The following is a 19,488-nucleotide window of genomic DNA, read 5'->3' on the forward strand; positions in this document are numbered from 1 at the left end:
TCCCCCAGGCAGAGCCAGTCTGCACGGCAAATCTTCTCTGCGGATTGAGAAGGTGCGTTCAGACGACCAGGGCTGGTATGAGTGTAAGGTCCTGATGCTGGAGCAGCAGTACCACACCTTTCACAACGGCAGCTGGGTGCACCTCACAGTCAACGGTGAGTTAGGTGGATGACACACTCTCTCTCTCTCACACACACACACACACACACACACACACACACACACACACACACACACACACACACACACACACACACACACACACACACACACACACACACACACACACACACACACACACACACACATGCACACCCACACACTTTTTCTCTTTGTCTCTCTCCATCATTCACTCGTACACACACATACACATACTCCATCACTCTCTCATACACACACATGCAACCCCCCCCCCACATGCAGACACCTGTTGCTGTGGCAACAGACACCACAGACAGACACACGGCCTCCCCCGGTCCCTGGTCACAGCACATTAGCTCAGTGTCATCAGTGCTGTATGACTTACCCGGAGCTCTGGAGAGGAGCCAGTCATTTAGGCCCCGGGCCCCTCTGCTTTGCCACTGTCACGCCTCTGCTAGACTAACCAAAATGGATTCACTGCAGCAGCTGTTGGACTGGCTGGACACCCCAGCCCTGACTGCTTTGGTTGGGATGAATGTCGTATAATGAGACTGTAGTTATCAACATAGCAAGTGAGTTTGGCTTTGTCAATGGGTCTTTGATGCAGCTGATTCTGTTTTTTTGGAGAGTGGTTTCATTCGGTACAATGGATTCAGTCATGGGCTGTTTTGTCTACAGAGTAGATTTACTCTCTTGTGGTGGATGTTTTGTGTGGGACAGGCTTGGGTTGTATACTTATTCCAAGTATTATTTGAGAAAGTTGAAGGGCACTTGAGTTAGTTTGCCTGGCCTGGAGAGTTGCACTTTTTGGACTCCATTGCTTCAAGTCCACCTCAAGTACATGTAATATTTGCAATATGTATTCGACTTGGTAATATGTCTGACATGTGATAGCTGTAGGAGTCCTACGTAGTCATACATGGTAGCTGGGTTGCTGAGATAAGTAAAAACATTGTTGTCCACTACCAGAATGCACGTTGAGGATTTGTGTGCTCAATAAAGTGTCGCGCTGTGTGAAACAAAAAATAAACTCAGTTCAATCATGCCTCCTCTGCTGGAAGAATGGTATTTTTAACTGATCCAGGAAACCAGTTTTCATAGAACAGAGCCCTTGACTATTGTGGCTGTCCTTGAATTCTGTGTTTGTCTAAAGCAAAACATACCTGAGCATAAACTCCTCTTGACCCTGATCAGTAAGATTAGTTCCGAGATCGAATCAATGGATTAAATGTGGACACTGCCCTAACCGCAACTGTAGCCAGCCACTGTGTGTGTGTGTGTGTGTGTGTGTGTGTGTGTGTGTGTGTGTGTGTGTGTGTGTGTGTGTGTGTGTGTGTGTGTGTGTGTGTGTGTTTGTCTGGGCATGTACTGTATGTGTATGCACGTGCTTGTGCCTGTTTGTAGTGACGGCATGCCTATTTGTGTACTCGGAGGCCCCTCTTAAATCTGTCTGCTTAGCATAGACATAGTGGATTGTTGCCAGGTCAGTGTACCAGCTGAGTCCCTTTTGACTAGGCACTGATAGCAGGGGCTCCGTTTAGCCCTGGCAGCAGGTTTAGAGGGCCTCACCTTATTAAGAGTGAGAAGGTATCAATTGGTTAAGCTGACGTCACACCTCTGCAACTTTGTGCTAACATTAACCCACGCTGGTGAAGTTCATGTGAAAACTGGTAGTTGGTCCAACTAGTTGGCTAACCTGTCAGTGGATAATGTATATCACTTTCAAATGCATTTTCCATTTCTTGAAGTACCATTAGCGTTTCATTAGATACCACGTGTTTCATATGCAAAATCCTCAAAGACGATACGGTATGAAAAACGAACAAACCCAAAGGAGTCGTGTAGTCGAGCAGCATAGTCGAGTTCCACGTTTGATGTCATTGGGACTAGACAGAGATGTCAATCTTCAAGTAGGTAAATGGAATCAACTCCAAGCACTTCAATCGGCACCGTGGCGACGGCCCTGTGTTCTAGAATTTTTTATGAGATGCCACTCAAAGAACTCATTACCATCCCTTCTAACATTGTGACTGCCTGCCTCCTGCCTGCTTCCTGCCTGCCTCTTGCCTTCAAATAACACAGCAAAATGCCTTATGTAATGCCATGAATATATTTATGGCGCCTCGTGCTGCCAGAACTCTCTCAGGGTTTGGGCCAGGCGCATAATGATGATGGATAAAGCAGCAACCTTTGCTTGTTGTGCCTTGGTCGTCTCGGTTGTCAGGACGCTATTTGGGGAACGTTCTTAATTAGCAGTTAGCTTCAGTAGCGTTGAGGGAGTGAATTACAATTGGTTGGGCAATGGTTGAGTCTGTTGTGATGCTGTGATATTCCTCGCCCCTCCCGCACCCTGTCAACCAAGGTGTGAGCCACGTGACATATGAGGGAAGGGGAGAGTGGTTGGTGGGAATGATGTCATGGCTAGCTTCTCTGTGTAGAGTTTAGGATTTTAGGATCCAGATAAGCTGATCCTAGAACTGTTCTTGCTGTGCACATACATGGGGGACATGGGGTGACTTGAAGAACATAGGCTTCACTTCAGTCACATTGGGTCTGATACAGTATGTGCATAACCCTACAGTGCTGTTCAGTGATCTGAAGCTCCACCGGTGCCTCTCTTTCTCTGACAGTGCAGCCTCCTATGCCCTTTAGGTGATTCTCTCTGGTTCAGATCCCCAAGGCTTGGTTCCTACACCCCCTAAAATAGCTCTCATCCCTCCATCCCTCCTTTGCAGCAGAGATCTGCAGTGCATATAAGCTGCACAGCTTCTCTATATCCTGTCTCTCTCCATCGCACCATCGCTCCATTGCTCGCTTTCTCTTTCTCGCTCTCTCACGTGCTCTCTCACTCTATCGCACTCTCGCTCTATTTCTCTCTCTGTTGTGTTCACTTTATCTCTAGTTCTCTCTCACACAGCACTCTATAAAAAAGGAAAAGGGGATGAAATGTTTTTTTTTAAATGTCTCCACTCGTGCTCTGAAAACAGATTTACACATGACCCCTAGCCACTGTTTATCCCTATAGGATTAAATAAACAACCCAGACTGGAGGAGCAATGGCCCAATAATCTGCATAATGTTCCTTGCAACTTTGATGCAAAGAATGAAGACTGAGGAATCCAAAATGATGATAATAACCTACTTTATTTCAGTAGCACTCGTCCTATACTAGAGGAGACGTATTCACTTTGGTACAAGCGACATGTGAGGAGCTTTTACAATGAAAAGGGACCAACTGCACAAAAACACATTACTTTTCAAATGTGTAGAACAACTTGAAAGGAAGGATGAAAAGAAAGAGGAGGAATGAAAAGTAACAGGTATTGGAGTGGGCTTGGAGCAGTGCTGCCACATCAGAACATGATGCCTCGCAGAGTGGGAGGTTTTTCAGTACTGTCATGCTTCAAAGTGGAAGGGACCATTACTCACAACAACCCACTTGCATCAGTTCCCCAGGCACACTCGACAAACTACCCCTCTCATCCAAACAAATGGTTCCTTCCTTCCTCCTCTGCAGCTTAATTATGAAAGCATTACAGCAGCACACTTCGAGATTGTACCACCCTCTAACTACCTCTTAAAGGGGTAGTTCACCCAAAATCCAAATGTGTCCAATTCTTCTATTGTATTTGGTTAACTATCCTTTCAATTAAGAGAACTGGGAATAGATCTGAGAGCGTACACTTTTTATTTGCTTCTCGGGCAAATAGAGGAGTTCTGTGCCTCCGCATTAGACTAGAAGTTCAGTCATGCATATGTGGCAAAGGAACAGTGAAATACTTCATGTCTGTACTGTACGATGAATGAAAAATATTTCCGTGTTTGATCTCATAGAGCTAACTTGCCAAGCTTCTTCCCCTTTTCTTTGGTTGCACCCCTTCCATACTAGGAAATAAGGAACTGGCTGTTCTGGGAGGACATCCTTCATGGATAGCTCCTCTAGTAGTTATTTTTATGCTTCTAGCAAACATTGACAACCAACAGTGGAATTCTAGTGCATCAAAACAGTTTTTCCTACTATATTCTACACTTGTGTTTCTCAGTTAGCTATTATAGCCTATCATATTGTAGTAGAGCTTTTTTCAATTATGTTTGTGATGGTCCTTGATTCTTCCTGTGCAGACTTTTATCGGCCAGAGTCCACTTGAGTGCTCTCTTTCACCACAAGGCTATTTGAATCCAGAGGCGTCATGCCCATGGGGCACGTGATTTTTTTTGTCTTCAGAAAATAAAACAAAACAATTATTTTATGAAGTTGACTTTAGGTAACCCAGATAGGTTCTCAATCGCCCAAGCTTATAACCAACAACCAAGAACCCATTTCAGGCTAGAGTAGCAATCAAATTAGATTAGCTAGCTTGTCTAACTATCTCAACTGACATGCCTGCTGGCAAGATTGGTAGACCTTAGAAAAGTAATCAATAACTAAATGTACTGAATAAGACTCATGTTCCTTTCAATATTTTACCCAGATTTTAGCAGAGATGCAGAAAAGCATATTTCATTTCTTTAAATAAAAAGAACCACCAGTCAGGAGGATACAGATAGCTTTTACGTATAATTAGGCATAATGATTATGACTCGAGATTGCAGAAAATACTTTCAGGTGTTTGAAAAATGAAAAATTCTACAACTTAAGGATGGGGAGCCCCTCCGGACCACCCCGCAGCCATCTCCATCTACTTTGTGCCCCCTCAGAACTTGAGGGTGCATGCCGCCGGTGTTTGAATCCCTCTTAATTGTGCATTTGTGGTTTTCAATGCGATAGTCATTTAGAGCATTGAGTTATTGAGTACAACAATCAAAACACATTTTATACGTCACATGCTTTGTGAAGTGTGGACTAACATTGATTTGCTTACTTAGCCGTTAGCTTCAGTAGCGTTGAGGGAGTGAGTTACAATTGGTTGTCGACTTCACACACACCTAATCTTACCATCAATGCAGAGAGAAATAATAGAAAAATAATAACATTTAATAATAAATAATGGGGTACCAATACCGAGTGTTCCTAGACGTTTCCACTTCAAAATAACAGCGTTTGAATTGACCGGGGCAGCTCCAGCAGGGCAGAAATTTGACGAACTGACTTGTTGGAAAGGTGGCATCCTATGACGGTGCCACGTTGAAAGTCACTGAGCTCTTCAGTAAGGCCATTCTACTGCCAATGTTTTTCTGTGGAAATTGCATGGCGGTGTACTTGATCTTATACAATTGTCAGCAACGGGTATGGCTGAAATTGCTGTATCCACTCATTTGAAGGGGTGTCTACATACTTTTGTATACAGTTGAAGTTGGAAGTTGACATACACTTTAGCCAAAAACATTTTTTTTCAAAATTCCTGACATTTAATCAGAGTAAAAATTCCCTGTCTTAGGTAAGTTAGGATCGCCACTTTATTTTAAGAATGTGAAATGTCAGAATAATACACAGAATAATACACAGAATAATAGTAGAGAGAATTACTTATTTCAGCTTTTATTTCTTTCATCTCATTCTCAGTGGATCAGTTTACACTCAATTAGTATTTGGTAGCATTGCCTTTAAATTGTTTAACTTGGGTCAAACATTTCCGGTAGTCTTCCACAAGCTTCCCACAATAAGTTGGGTGAATTTTGGCCCATTCCTCCTGACAGAGCTGGTGTAACTGACTCAGGTTTGTAGGCTTCCTTGCTCACACACACTTTTACAGTTCTGCCCACAAATTTGCTATGGGATTGAGGTCAGGGCTTTGTGATGGCTACTGCAATAACTTGACTTTGTTGTCCTTAAGCCATTTTGCCACAACTTTGGAAGTCTGCTTGGGGTCATTGTCCATTTGGAAGACCCATTTGCAACCAAGCTTTAACTTCCTGACTGATGTCTTGAGATGTTGCTTCAATATATCCACGTGATTTTCCTACCTCGTGACGCCATCTATTTTGTGAAGTGCACTAGTCCCTCCTGCAGCAAAGCACCCTCACAACATGATGCGTCACCCCCGTGCTTCACGGATGGGATGGTGTTCTTCGGCTTGCAAGCCTCCCCCTTTTTCCTCCAAACATAACAATGGTCATTATGGCCAAACAATTCTATTTTTGTTTCATCAGACCAGAGGATATTTCCCCAAAAAGTACGATCATTGTCCCCATGTGCAGTTGCAAACAGTAGTCTGGCTTTTTATGGCGGTTTTGGAGCAGTGGCTTCTTCCTTGCTGAGTGGCCTTTCAGGTAAAGTCGATATAGGACTCGTTTTACTGTGGATGTAGATACTGTTGTACCTGTTTCCTCCAGCATCTTCACAAGGTCCTCTGCTGTTATCCTGGGATTGATTTGCACTTTTCGCACCAAAGTACGTTCATCTCTGGGAGACAGAACGTGTCTCCTTCCTGAGCGGTATGACGGCAGTGTGGTCCCATGGTGTTTATACTTGCATACTATTTTTTGTACAGATGAACGTGGTAACTTCAGGCATTTGAAAATTGCTCCCAAGGATGAACCAGACTTGTGGAGGTCTACAATTTATTTTGATTTTCCCATGATGTCAAGCAAGGTGGCACTGAGTTGTCAGGTAGACCTTGAAATACATCCACAGGTACACCTTCAATTGACTCCATTTATGTCAATTAGCCTATCAGAAGCTTCTGAAACCATGTCATAATTTTTTAACATTTTCCAAGCTGTTTAAAGGCACAGTCAACTTATTGTGTGTAAACTTCTGACCCACTGGAATTGTGATGCAGTGAATTATAAGTGAAATAATCTGTTTGTAAACAATTGTTGGAAAAATTACATTTTCCATGCACAAAGTAGATGTCCTAACTGACTTGCCAAAACTATAGTTTGTTAACAAGACATTTGTGGAGTGGCTGAAAAACGAGTTTTAATGACTCCAACCTGTGTATGTAAACTTCCGACTTCAACTGTACATAATAATGCACAAGCACTGAAAGGACTTGGAATTCCAGGAATTTCCAGTGAATGTTAATCATTTCCAATATGAACTGTTACATGTTGTCTTTCTCTCTTTCGCTGTTAGCAGCTGCCCATTGTTATTCCTTTACAATACGCCAACGCTTGACAGAGTGGCAGTGTGGAATAATCTAGTCTTCTGTGTCTGAAGTGAACGTACAAGTTGGCAGTTTCCAGATAGACTGAACGCCACTTGTCGCCTAACCATGTCGACTTCACACACAGCTAATCTGATAAATAGCGTTTCTCCTCACTATTTAGTTCAGTCACACTGACTCAATTGCTGGCTACAAATATAAAGGCCGCATCCCATGTCAGCCGAGGTAAAAGGTTGTCGTCAAGTGAACAGTTTCCGCGGACCCAATTCTCACTTTTCTCCCCAGACCCTGTGTCAAAGCGAGATCCAGATCACAGTTAAATGATTTACCCAGGACTGTAAGCCAGGACTAAAGTGCTTGTCAGGGAAATCGCTAGATTTGATGCTGCTGTTGTGATGTGGCTGTAGTCTAGAGACTAGACACAGATAGAAAGTAGAAGAGACAATTTTCGAGCCTGGTCTCAGATCTGTTTTTGCTCTTGCCAACTCCTTATCACTCAATAACACACAGCAGACATGACAATTCCATAAGGATTTGTCAAGAAAGCAGAAACAGACTGGCAGCCAGGCAAACCATTTCCATCAAATAACAGACACAACTCTATGAGCGAAGTGCAATGGGGGTAAAATGCCACAGGACAGGTGAATGATATCCACTGATATATGTTTTAAGGACAGCATCATACTTATTGTCAAGTCATGTTTGGCGTAGAACCAGAACTACCAAAGACATAATCAAACATGGTTCAGACATTTTGATGTTTATGGCCTGCCATGCGAATCCTAACGATCCCACAAGATTAGCACAATAGGATGACACTCAAACATGAATTGTAGCATTATTTCTCCCTGAACACTCTAGCCTCTCTGATGTCATTGTCAGGGCAGAGAGGTGCTAAATGAATGGTAGGCAGCTGAGGGCATATTAGAGATGGTGTTGTTGGGATGTCAGTGTCGGTTCATTCTGCTATCGACGACAGGTAAAATGAAGAACCTTTTTTAACGCATCATGGGGAGGCTGTGAAGTTCTTGGGGATGACATAATTGTTTTATTAGAGCTCATATGTAAGGCATACAGACATTCCTAATGTATTGGATGCAGTTGTTTCAGAGTGTTGCCCTTGGGGCGGCAGGGTAGCCTAGTGGTTAGAGTGTTGGACTAGGAACCGGAAGGTTGCAAGTTCAAACCCCCGAGCTGACAAGGTACAAATCTGTCGTTCTGCCCCTGAACAGGCAGTTAACTCACTGTTCCTAGGCGGTCATTGAAAATAAGAATTTGTTCTTAATTGACTTGCCTAGTTAAATAAAGGTCAAATAAAAAAAATAAAGGTAAGTGTGTGTTTTCAGATGGACACAGTGTGCCATAGTATAGCAGCAGTGAGCGGTGGTGCATGCATCCCAGGACCTGTCCATGGCTCTAACCAACTCTCGCTCTGCTGGTGTTGGTGCTGGAAAAACAGGGACTTCAGTAGCACAGACTTCATCATTAGCCAGCAGCTGAAGGATAGCTAAATGCACAACCCGATTGGTTGGAGAGACTCTGCAACACAACCCTATTGCAGTGTTTCCCCAGGATTTTCTTCAGAAGCGGTGGCAAAGTGACCTCGGGGTGGGTGCGTGGTAGTGGGCATGGCCAATGGCACTGTCCTCGACCTAAGATTTTAGAGACCCTCCTCTTGTCCGCGGAGTCAAAACGTTGCTGTTTTAAATATAATTTCCTGCTCCAATTCTACACGTTTTGCAATGGGTCAGAGAGAAAATGTGCAGTTTTAAAGGAAATGTTCTGCAATTCTATTAATTTTGCCATGTATTATACTGTGTTCTTATGCTATCCGAGTTACTCAAACATTATAACAAAATCAATAGGGACTCGGTGCCATGCCATTTTTTTTATTAAAAAAAAAAAGCAGAATTATAATATTGTAAACATTTTAATTCAATCATATTTTTTGGAGTGGTGGCCTGCCACTGCTAAATGAATATAGGGGAATCACTGCTATAGGTTGGAGAGACTGTTAAGCACTGGTAAGCATTAGAATAGATTAAATGGAAGGACAATGGTGTGCTTGTGTGTTAGTATGGAGGGCGGGTAGAGCCCACAAGATCCATCTCTAATGCAGTGACTTAGTGATCATTCAAACTAAGGCTGAGGGTGACAGTGAAGTATTCATACACCTTGACCTGTTCCACATTTTGTTGTTAGCCTGAATTCAAAATTGATTAAATATATTTTTCTCACCCATTTACACACAATAACCCATAATCTCTTGGTATAAACATGTTTTTATACATTTTTGCAAATTGATTGAAAAGGAAATAGACATGTGCGGCCCATTTACAGTGCCTTCAGGAAAGTATTCAGATCCCTTAATTGTTTCCCCCTTATCAATCTACACACAATACCACATAATGACAAAGCAAAAATCGTTTTTTAGAAATGTTTGCTAATTTAGCTCAAATAAAAAAAAAGATATATTGCATTTACATAAGTATTCAGACCCTTTACTCAGTACTTTGTTGAAGCACCTTTTGGCAGCGATTACAGCCTCTAGTCTTCTTGGGTACAACGCTACAAGTTTGGTACACCTGTATTCGGGGAGTTTCTCCCATTGTTCTCTGAAGATCCTCTCAAGCTCTGTCAGGTTGATGGGGAGCATGACTGCACAGTTATTTTCAGGTCTATAAGCCAGTCCTGCGTTGTCTTGGCTGTGTGCTTAAGGTTGTTGTCCTGTTAAGAGGTGAACCTTCACCCCAGTCAGGTCCTGAGCACTCTGTAGCAAGTTTTCATCAAGGATCTCTCTGTACTTTGCTCAGTTCATCTTTGCCTCGATCCTGACTACTATCCCAGTCCCTGCCGATGAAAAACATCCCCACAGTATGATGCTGCCACCACCATGTTACACTGTAAGGCCAAAGAGTTCAATCTTGGTGTCATCAGACCAGAGAATCTTGTTTCCTATGGTCTGAGAGTCCTTTAGATGCCTTTTGGCAAACTCCAAGCAGGCTGTGATGTGCAATAAAGGCCTGATGGTGGATTGCTGCAGAGATGTTTGTCCTTCTGGAAGGTTCTCCCCATCTCCACAGAGGAACTCTGGAGCTCTGTCAGAGATACCATTGGGTTCTTGGTCAGCTCTCTGACCAAGGCCCTTCTCCCCCAATTGTCCAGCTCTAGGAAGGGTATTAGTGGTTCCAAACTCCCATTTAAGAATGATGGAGGCCACCGTGTACTTTGGGACCTTCAATGCTGCATAAATATTTTGGGACCCTTCCCTAGATCTGTGCTTCGACACAATCCTGTCTTTGAGCTCTACAGACAATTCCTTTGACCTGATGGCTTGGTTTTTCTTTCATGCACTGTCAACTGGGGACCTTATATACAGTGGTGGGGGGGGGGGAGTATTTAGTCAGCCACCAATTGTGCAAGTTCTCCCACTTAAAAAGATGAGAGAGGCCTGTAATTTTCATCATTGGTACACTTCAACTATGACAGACAAAGAGAGAAAAATTATGGTGCAAATGATGGTGGAAAATAAATAAGTATTTGGTCACCTACAAACAAGCAAGATTTCTGGCTCTCACAGACCTGTAACTTCTTCTTTAAGAGGCTCCTTTGTCCTCCACTCGATACCTGTATTAATGGCACCTGTTTGAACTTGTTATCAGTATAAAAGACACCTGTCCACAACCTCAAACAGTCACACTCCAAACTCCACTATGGCCAAGACCAAAGAGCTGTCAAAGGACACCAGAAACAAAATTAGGCTGGAAAGACTGAATCTGCAATAGGTAAGCAGCTTGGTTTGAAAAGATCAACTGTGGGAGCAATTATTAGGAAATGGAAGACATACAAGACCACTGATAATCTCCCTCGATCTGGGGCTCCATGCAAGATCTCACCCCGTGGTGTCAAAATGATCACAAGAACGGTGAGCAAAAATCCCAGAACCACACGGGGGGACCTAGTGAATGACCTGCAGAGAGCTGGGACCAAAGTAACAAAGCCTACCATCAGTAACACACTACGCCGCCAGGGACTCAAATCCTGCAGTGCCAGACGTGTCCCCCTGCTTAAGCCAGTACATGGCCAGGCCCGTCTGAAGTTTGCTAGAGAGCATTTGGATGATCCAGAAGAAGATTGGGAGAATGTCATATGGTCAGATGAAATCAAAATATAACTTTTTGGTAAAAACTCAACTCGTCGTGTTTGGAGGACAAAGAATTGCTGAGTTGCATCCAAAGAACACCATACCTATTGTGAAGCATGGGGGTGGAAACATCATGCTTTGGGGCTGTTTTTCTGCAAAGGGACCAGGACGACTGATCCGTGTAAAGGAAAGAATGAATGGGGCCATGTATCGTGAGATTTTGAGTGAAAACCTCCTTCCATCAGCAAGGGCATTGAAAGACCCAGCCACTCTTCATCATGACAATGATCCCAAACACACTGCCCGGGCAACGAAGGAGTGGCTTCGTAAGAAGCATTTCAAGGTCCTGGAGTGTCCTAGCCAGTCTCCAGATCTCAACCCCATAGAAAATCTTTGGAGGGAGTTGAAAGTCCGTGTTGACCAGCAACAGCCCCAAAACATCACTGTTCTAGAAGAGATCTGCATGGAGGAATGGACCAAAATACCAGCAACGGTGTATGAAAACCTTGTGAAGACCTCTGTCATTGCCAACAAAGGGTAAGTATTGAGAAACTTTTGTTATTGACCAAATACTTATTTTCCACCATAATTTGAAAATAAATAAATAAAAATCCTACTATGTGATTTTTCTGGATTTTTTTTCTAATTTTGTCTGTCATAGTTGAATATGATGAACATTACAGGCCTCTCTCATCCTTTTAAGTGGGAGAACTTGCACAATTGGTGGCTGACTAAATACTTTTTTGCCCCACTGTAGACAGGTGTGTGCCTTTACAAATCATGTCCAATCAATTTAATTTCTCCAATCAAATTGTAGAAACATCTCAAGGATAATCAATGGAAACAGGATGCTTTGTCATTATGGGGTATTGTGTGTAGATTGAGATTTTTTAAATATTGAATCCATTTTAGAATAAGTCTGTAATGTAACAAAATGTGGAGAAAGCCGAGGGGTCTGAATACTTTCCGAATGCACTGTATATACAGTATATATATATTTTTCTATATAAACTCAGCAAAAAATGGAACGTCCCTTTTTCAGGATCCTGTCTTTCAAAGATAATTTGTAACAATTCAAATAACTTCACATATCTTAATTGTAAATGGTTTTAACACTGTTTCTCATGCTTGTTCAATGAACCATAAACAATTAATGAACATGCACCTGTGGAACGGTCGTTAAGACACTAACAGCTTACAATGGTAGGCAATTAAGGTCACAGTTATGAAAACTTAGGACACTACAGAGGCCTTTACTGACTCTGAAAAACACCAAAAGAAAGATGGACAGACAGCTGATTGCCCTTGCAATGGCAGACCACGTGTAACAACACCTGCACAGTATCAGTACATCCGAACATCACACCTGCGGGACAGGTACAGGATGGCAACAACAACTGCCTGAGTTACACCAGGAACGCACAATCCCTCCATCAGTGCTCAGACTGTCCGCAATAGGCTGAGAGGCTGGACTGAGGGCTTGTAGGTCTGTTGTAAGGTAGGTCCCCACCAAACATCACCAACAAACCCACCTTTGCACAAACCCACCTTCCCTGGACCAGACAGGACTGGCAAAAAGTGCTCTTCACTGACGAGTCGCGGTTTTGTCTCACATGGGGTGATGGTCGGATTCACGTTTATTGTCGAAGGAATGAGCGCATTACACTGAAGCCTGTACTCTGACGCGGGATCGATTTGGAGGTGGAGGGTTCGTCATGGTCTGGGGCAGCGTGTCACAGCATCATTGGACTGAGCTTGTTGTCATTGCAGGCAATCTCAATGCTGTGCGTTACAGGGAAGACATCCTCCTCCCTCATGTGGTACCCTTCCTGCAGGCTCATCCAGATTAGAGGTCGACCGATTAATCGGAATTTCCGATTTAATTAGGGCCGATTTCAAGTTTTCATAACAATCGGAAATCTGTATTTTTGGAGGGCCAATTTCCGTTTTTTAATTATTTTTTTATACCTTTTATTTAACTAGGCAAGTCAGTTAAGAACACATTCTTATTTTCAATGACTGCCTAGGAACGGTGGGTTAACTGCCTTGTTCAGGGGCAGAATGACAGATTTTCACCTTGTCAGCTCAGGGGATTCAATCTTGCAACCGTACAGTTAACTAGTCCAACGCTCTAACCATTGCACTCCACGAGTAACCTGCCTGTTACGCGAATGCAGTCGAAGCCAAGAGTCAGGGTATATGCAACAGTTTGCGCTGCCAGGCTCATTGCGAACTAATTTGCCAGAATGTTACGTAATTATGACATAACTTTGAAGGTTATGCAATGTAACAAGAATATTTAGACTTAGGGATGGCACCCGTTAGATAAAATACCGAACGGTATTTCACTGAAATAATAAACTTTTTTTTTTTCTTTTTTCAAAATGTTAGTTTCTGGATTCGACCATATTAATGACCAAAGGCTCGTATTTCTGTGTGTTATTATGTTATAATTAAGTCTGATTTGATAGAGCAGTCTGACTTAGCAGCAGCAGGCCCGTAATCATTCATTCAAACAGCACTTTCGTGCGTTTTGCCAGGAGCTCTTCGCAGGCACAGCGCTGTTTATCAAATCAAATCAAATCAAATTTATTTATATAGCCCTTCGTACATCAGCTGATATCTCAAAGTGCTGTACAGAAACCCAGCCTAAAACCCCAAACAGCAAACAATGCAGGTGTAAATGCACGGTGGCTAGGAAAAACTCCCTAGAAAGGCCAAAACCTAGGAAGAAACCTAGAGAGGAACCGGGCTATGTGGGGTGGCCAGTCCTCTTCTGGCTGTGCCGGGTAGAGATTATAACAGAACATGACCAAGATGTTCAAATGTTCATAAATGACCAGCATGGTCGAATAATAATAAGGCAGAACAGTTGAAACTGGAGCAGCAGCACAGTCAGGTGGACTGGGGACAGCAAGGAGCCTTCATGTCAGGTAGTCCTGGGGCACGGTCCTAGGGCTCAGGTCAGTTGAAACTGGAGCAGGAGCATGGCCAGGTGGACTGGGGACAGCAAGGAGTCCTCATGTCAGGTAGTCCTGGGACATGGTCCTAGGGCTCAGGTCCTCCGAGAGAGAGAAAGAAAGAGAGAAGGAGAGAATTAGAGAACGCACACTTAGATTCACACAGGACACCGAATAGGACAGGAGAAGTACTCCGAAATTTATCACTTCAAGCCTATCAGCCTAATGGCTGGTGTAACCAATGTGAAATGGCTAGCTAGTTAGCTGGGTATGCGCTAATACCGTTTCAAACGTCACTCGCTTTTAGAATTGGAGTAGTTATTCCCCTTGCACTGCAAGGGCCGCGGCTTTTGTGGAGCGATGGGTAACGATGCTTCGAGGGTGGCTGTTGTCGATGTGTTCCTGGTTCGAGCCCAGGTAGGGGCGAGGAGGGGGACGGAAGCTATAATGTTACACTGGCAATACTATAGTGCCTATAAGAACATCCAATAGTCAAAGGTTAATGAAATGCAAATGGTATAGAGAGAAATAGTCCTATAAATACTATATTAACTACAGCCTAAAACCTCTTACCTTGGAATATTGAAGTCTCATGTTAAAAGGAACCACCAACTTTCATATGTTCTCATGTTCTGAGCAAGGAACTCAAAAGTTTTTTTTTTTTTTTAACATAAGCTTTTTTACATGGCACACATTTTTACATGGCACATATTGCATATCGGCACATATTACTTTCTTCTTCAACACTTTGTTTTTGCATTATTTAAACCAAATTGAACATGTTTCATTCTTTATTTGAGGCTAAATAGATTTTATTGATGTATTATATTAAGTTAAAATGTGTTAATTTAGTATTGTTGTAATTGTCATTATTACAAATAAATAACAAACCAAAAAATTGGCTGATTAATCGGTATCGGCTTTTTTGGTCCTCCAATAACCGGTATCGGCGTTGAAAAATCATAATCGGTTGACCTCTAATCCAGACATGACCCTCCAGCATGACAATGCCACCAGCCATACTGCTCGTTCTGTGCATGATTTCGTGCAAGACAGGAATGTCAGTGTTCTGCCATGGCCAGCGAAGAACCCGGCTCTCAATCCCATTGAGCATGTCAGGGACCTGTTGGACCCCCAGAAATGTCCGGGAACTTGCTTGTGCCTCGGTGGAAGAGTGGGGTAACATCTCACAGCAATAACTGGCAAATCTGGTGTAGTCCACGAGGAAGAGAAGCACTGCAGTGCTTAATGCAGCTGGTGGCCACACCAGATACTGACTGTTACTTTTGATTTTGACCCCCCTTTGTTCAGGTACACATTAGTCACATGTCTGTGGAACTTGTTCATTTTATGTCTGTTGTTGAATCTTGTTATAATAATGGTCATACAAATATTTATACATGTTAAGTTTGCTATTTCTTTTTTTGCTGAGTTTATATAATTTTCGGTATGTAAAAAACTAAAACTAAAACCAGATATAAATCACGTAGAAAAGATAATGAACTTCTTTATTTAAAAAATAAAAAAAGATCGTCTTTGAGATCTAACAATCACCAAAATAAAAGCTAGACAGTCAGGTAGAATCTAAAATTTTAATAATTATTCATTCAGGAGTATTTTTGTCATGGCATGGGGCCCCCAATGATTTTGTTATAATATTTGAGTCACTCTGATAGCATTAGCCATGTCTAAATGTGTAGAATTGCAGGAAATTAGCTTTAAATCTGCAGATTTTCTCTCAACCCCATGGCAAGATGTGTAGAATTGCAGGATATGTGCTTTAAAACAGCAAAATGGTGTCACTTTGGCGAACAGAAGAGCCTCAATTTTTGGGCCGCGCATGGCCACACCCCCGCCATGCCCACCACCTGAGCCCAATTTTGATTTTGAAAAAACCCTGCTTGCTATTCAACACATGGAGCAGACAAGCAGCAGATGATGAGGTTATGAGATCTGCTGTTCTGTCGCTCTCTGTCTGTGGTTCAGTCTAAAGTTTTGTACACTGCAGTACAGTACTCAATATCTGTCTGCAATGTAGTGCCTACGAATACATAATTTTATATTCCTTTGAATTAATCAATCTTAACCACCTTTGGGAAGTTGGTACAATTCTATGCAAATAATGTTTATGACACACTACAAATTAAACCTTTTTAATGAATTCACCTGTTCCTTTGGTAGCCCATGTCAACCACGTTGACCCATTGACCCACAATTAGCCCCACTATGGTTCTTGGTGCTGATGGTAACTGATTGACATGACTGGGACAAAGCTTTTGGGTTACACATGTAAGCAGATAACTTATGTAATAAGGTGGTTATAGATGTGTAGACTATGAAGAAAGAGGAATTGAAAATTAGAGAAAAGCTCTGAGTCATTTACTCTCCCCTCTATAAGCCAGTGTGTGTGTGTGTGTCTCTCTCTCTCAGGTAGGGACGCTGGGGGTCTGTTTTGTCGGGAGACGGGCCAATTGTCTCAGAGGATGATCTGTCCCGATCCCCATCATCAAGTCCCGGGGCAAAGATGATTTTATTACTGAGAGAAAATTGGGAGAAAAGCACTCCAAAGCGATCTTTTTGTTTTTTGTTTTTCTGTAATTAGCTGCGGTGGCATATCAGCACATTGGTTTGTTCACGTTTAAATGTGCTTCTCCCTCTTTCTCTCATTTCGACTCATTTTTGTAGGAGCTTCCCGGCTTGTCTCACTGACAAAGCTTTGGTAGATAAAGGCTCAAACTTTCCTGGTCTCTTCATACCGTTGTCTCGTAATGCTCGCTGTCCGATTGCATTGAAACATACACCAGACAGTTGAACAATGCGTATGGTCCTACACTGTGAGTGTGCATTTCAGACAGATATATATTCTATTCTGCAAGGTCAAATCTGCAAGGTCAAATATATGAAAGTAATACTATTTACTGTATGATGCAGACAGGCAGCACTGGAACACTACAAAAACAGCTGTTAGCCTTTCTGAGATTCATACAGTGCATTGTCACCATTTCACTAACTCAACCTTCCAGCCACGAGCAACCGCAGGAGCAAAATTACTCTTTCTAGGGACTAGTAGGTAGATATTGGACTATTAGCCAAGATCTGATATTCTAATGTGTATGGTATTGGTTCAACATTAAGTAAGCAAGTACATATCACAATCTTGACATTAGGATTTTGTTTGTGTATTTGCTTCACTGGAGGGGATTGCCACGACAAGATACTTTACATAATTTCTCAGGGAAAAGCCTGTCTTGAGATTTCAAAACGCTCATCATTTATTCAAGGTCACATTTGCAACGAAAGGGGGTCTGAGTGACTTATGCTTCTTGTGATTTTGAAGTGGTCCCGTTGCTGCTACGTAGGATCTGTCGAGCTTTGAGTTTTGCCGTTGGGATGATCCCCAGATTATAAGATTAAATGCAATTCCTGTTTACCCCGGTTTGACTATGTAAAGATACTTTCTAACATTTATCTAAAATATACCTGGATTGTAGAATATTTGCCCTTTATTCTCGTTTCAATTCTTCAAACTCTGTCAAGCTGGTTGGTGGTAATTGCTAGACAGTCTTCAAGTCTTGCCATAGATTTTCAAGACAATTTAAGTCAAAACTGTAACTAGGCCACTTGGGAACATTCGATGTCGTCTTGGTAAGAATCGCCAGTGTTTATTTTTTAAAATGTTATTTAACTAGGCAAGTCAGTTAAGAACAAATTCTTATTTACAATGACGATCTATCCCGGATTTGCACCAAACATAACGCTTTGTATTCAAGACCAAAAGGTCATTTCTTTGCCACTTTTTTTGTAGCATTACTTTAGTGCCTTATTGCAAACAGGATGCATGTTTTGGGATATTTTTTATTCTATGCAGGCTTCCTTCTTTTCACTCTGTCATTACAGTTACTACAATGTTGTTGATCCATCCTCAGTTTTCTCCTATCACAGCCATTAAACTCTGTTTTAAAATCACCTTTGTCCTCATGGTGAAATCCCTGAGTGTTTTCCTTCCTCTCCGGCAACTGTGTTAGGATGTAAACCTGTATCTTTGTAGTGAATGGGTGTATTGATACACCATCCAAAGTGTAATGAATAACTTTACCATGCTCAAAGGGATGTTCACTGTCTGCTTTTTTTGTGTCCTTTGCAAGGCATTGGACAACCTCTGGTCTTTATGGTTGAATCTGTGTTTTAAATCCACTGCTTGATTGAGGGACATTACAGATAATGGTATGTGCGGGGTACAGAGATGAGGTAGTCATTAAAACATCCTGTCAAATACTATTATTGCACACCGAGTGAGTCCATGAAACATATTATGTGCCTTTTTTAAGAACATTTTTACTCCTGAACTTATTTAGGCTTTCCATAACAAAGGGGTTGAATACTTATTGACTCAAGACATTTCAACTTTTCATTTTGTATTTGTTAAATGTTATTTTTTATCCACTTTGGTGTTATGGGGTATTGTGTGTAGGCTAGTGACACAAAATCACAATTTAATCCATTTTAAATTCAAGCTGTGTAACACAACAAAATGTGGAAAATGTCAATGGGTGTGAATACTTTCTAAATGACGCATTATATTCAGACAGAGAGAGCTAACCCTAGTTCATCAGGGACATAAGACCAGTTATCCTTATGTCTGGCACAAGCTTGATTTTGGGTTTATGGGTCAACAATGTCATCATCACCCAGCTTGTGTTTTTTATTTTCTTGAATATGACTTCAAACATTATAATTTGCCCTTATTTAGATTGTGAACAATAGTGAAGACCTCAACTATGAAGAAACACATATGGAATCATGTAATAACCAAAAAAGTGTTAAACAAATCAAAATATATTTTATATTTGACATTTTTCAAATAGCCACCCTTTGCCTGGATGACAGCTTTGCACACTCTTGGCATTTTCTCAACTAGCTTCATGAGGTAGTCACCTGGAATTCATTTCAATTCACAGGTGTGCCTTGTTAATTTCTTAATGCGTTTGAGCCATTCAGTTGTGTTGTGACAAGGCAGGGGGGTTAACAGAAGATAGCCCTATTTGGTAAAAGTCCATGTTATGGAAAGAACAGCTCAAATAAGCAAAGAGAAACGACAGTCCATCATTACAGAAATGAAGGTCAGTCAATACGGAAAATTTCAAGAACTTTGAAAGTTTCTTCAAGTGCAGTCGCAAAAACCATCAAGCGATAT

The 19,488-nt window shown here is 42.0% G+C and overlaps 1 protein-coding gene across 2 annotated transcripts in view; it reads left to right on the top strand.

Annotated features, from left to right (window-relative positions):
* The window catches only part of igsf9bb (immunoglobulin superfamily, member 9Bb), a 197,757-nt gene that overhangs the window by 75,986 nt on the left and 102,283 nt on the right, over positions 1-19,488 (top strand). For both annotated transcript variants that reach the window (XM_052457764.1, XM_052457765.1), the window contains exon 3: positions 9-155. In XM_052457764.1, coding sequence (XP_052313724.1) covers positions 9-155 — 147 coding nt within the window. The remainder of the gene's footprint in view (positions 1-8; positions 156-19,488) is intronic.

This window comes from Oncorhynchus keta, chromosome 12, assembly GCF_023373465.1.
Source record: "Oncorhynchus keta strain PuntledgeMale-10-30-2019 chromosome 12, Oket_V2, whole genome shotgun sequence".
Classification (NCBI taxonomy): Eukaryota; Metazoa; Chordata; class Actinopteri; order Salmoniformes; family Salmonidae; genus Oncorhynchus; species Oncorhynchus keta.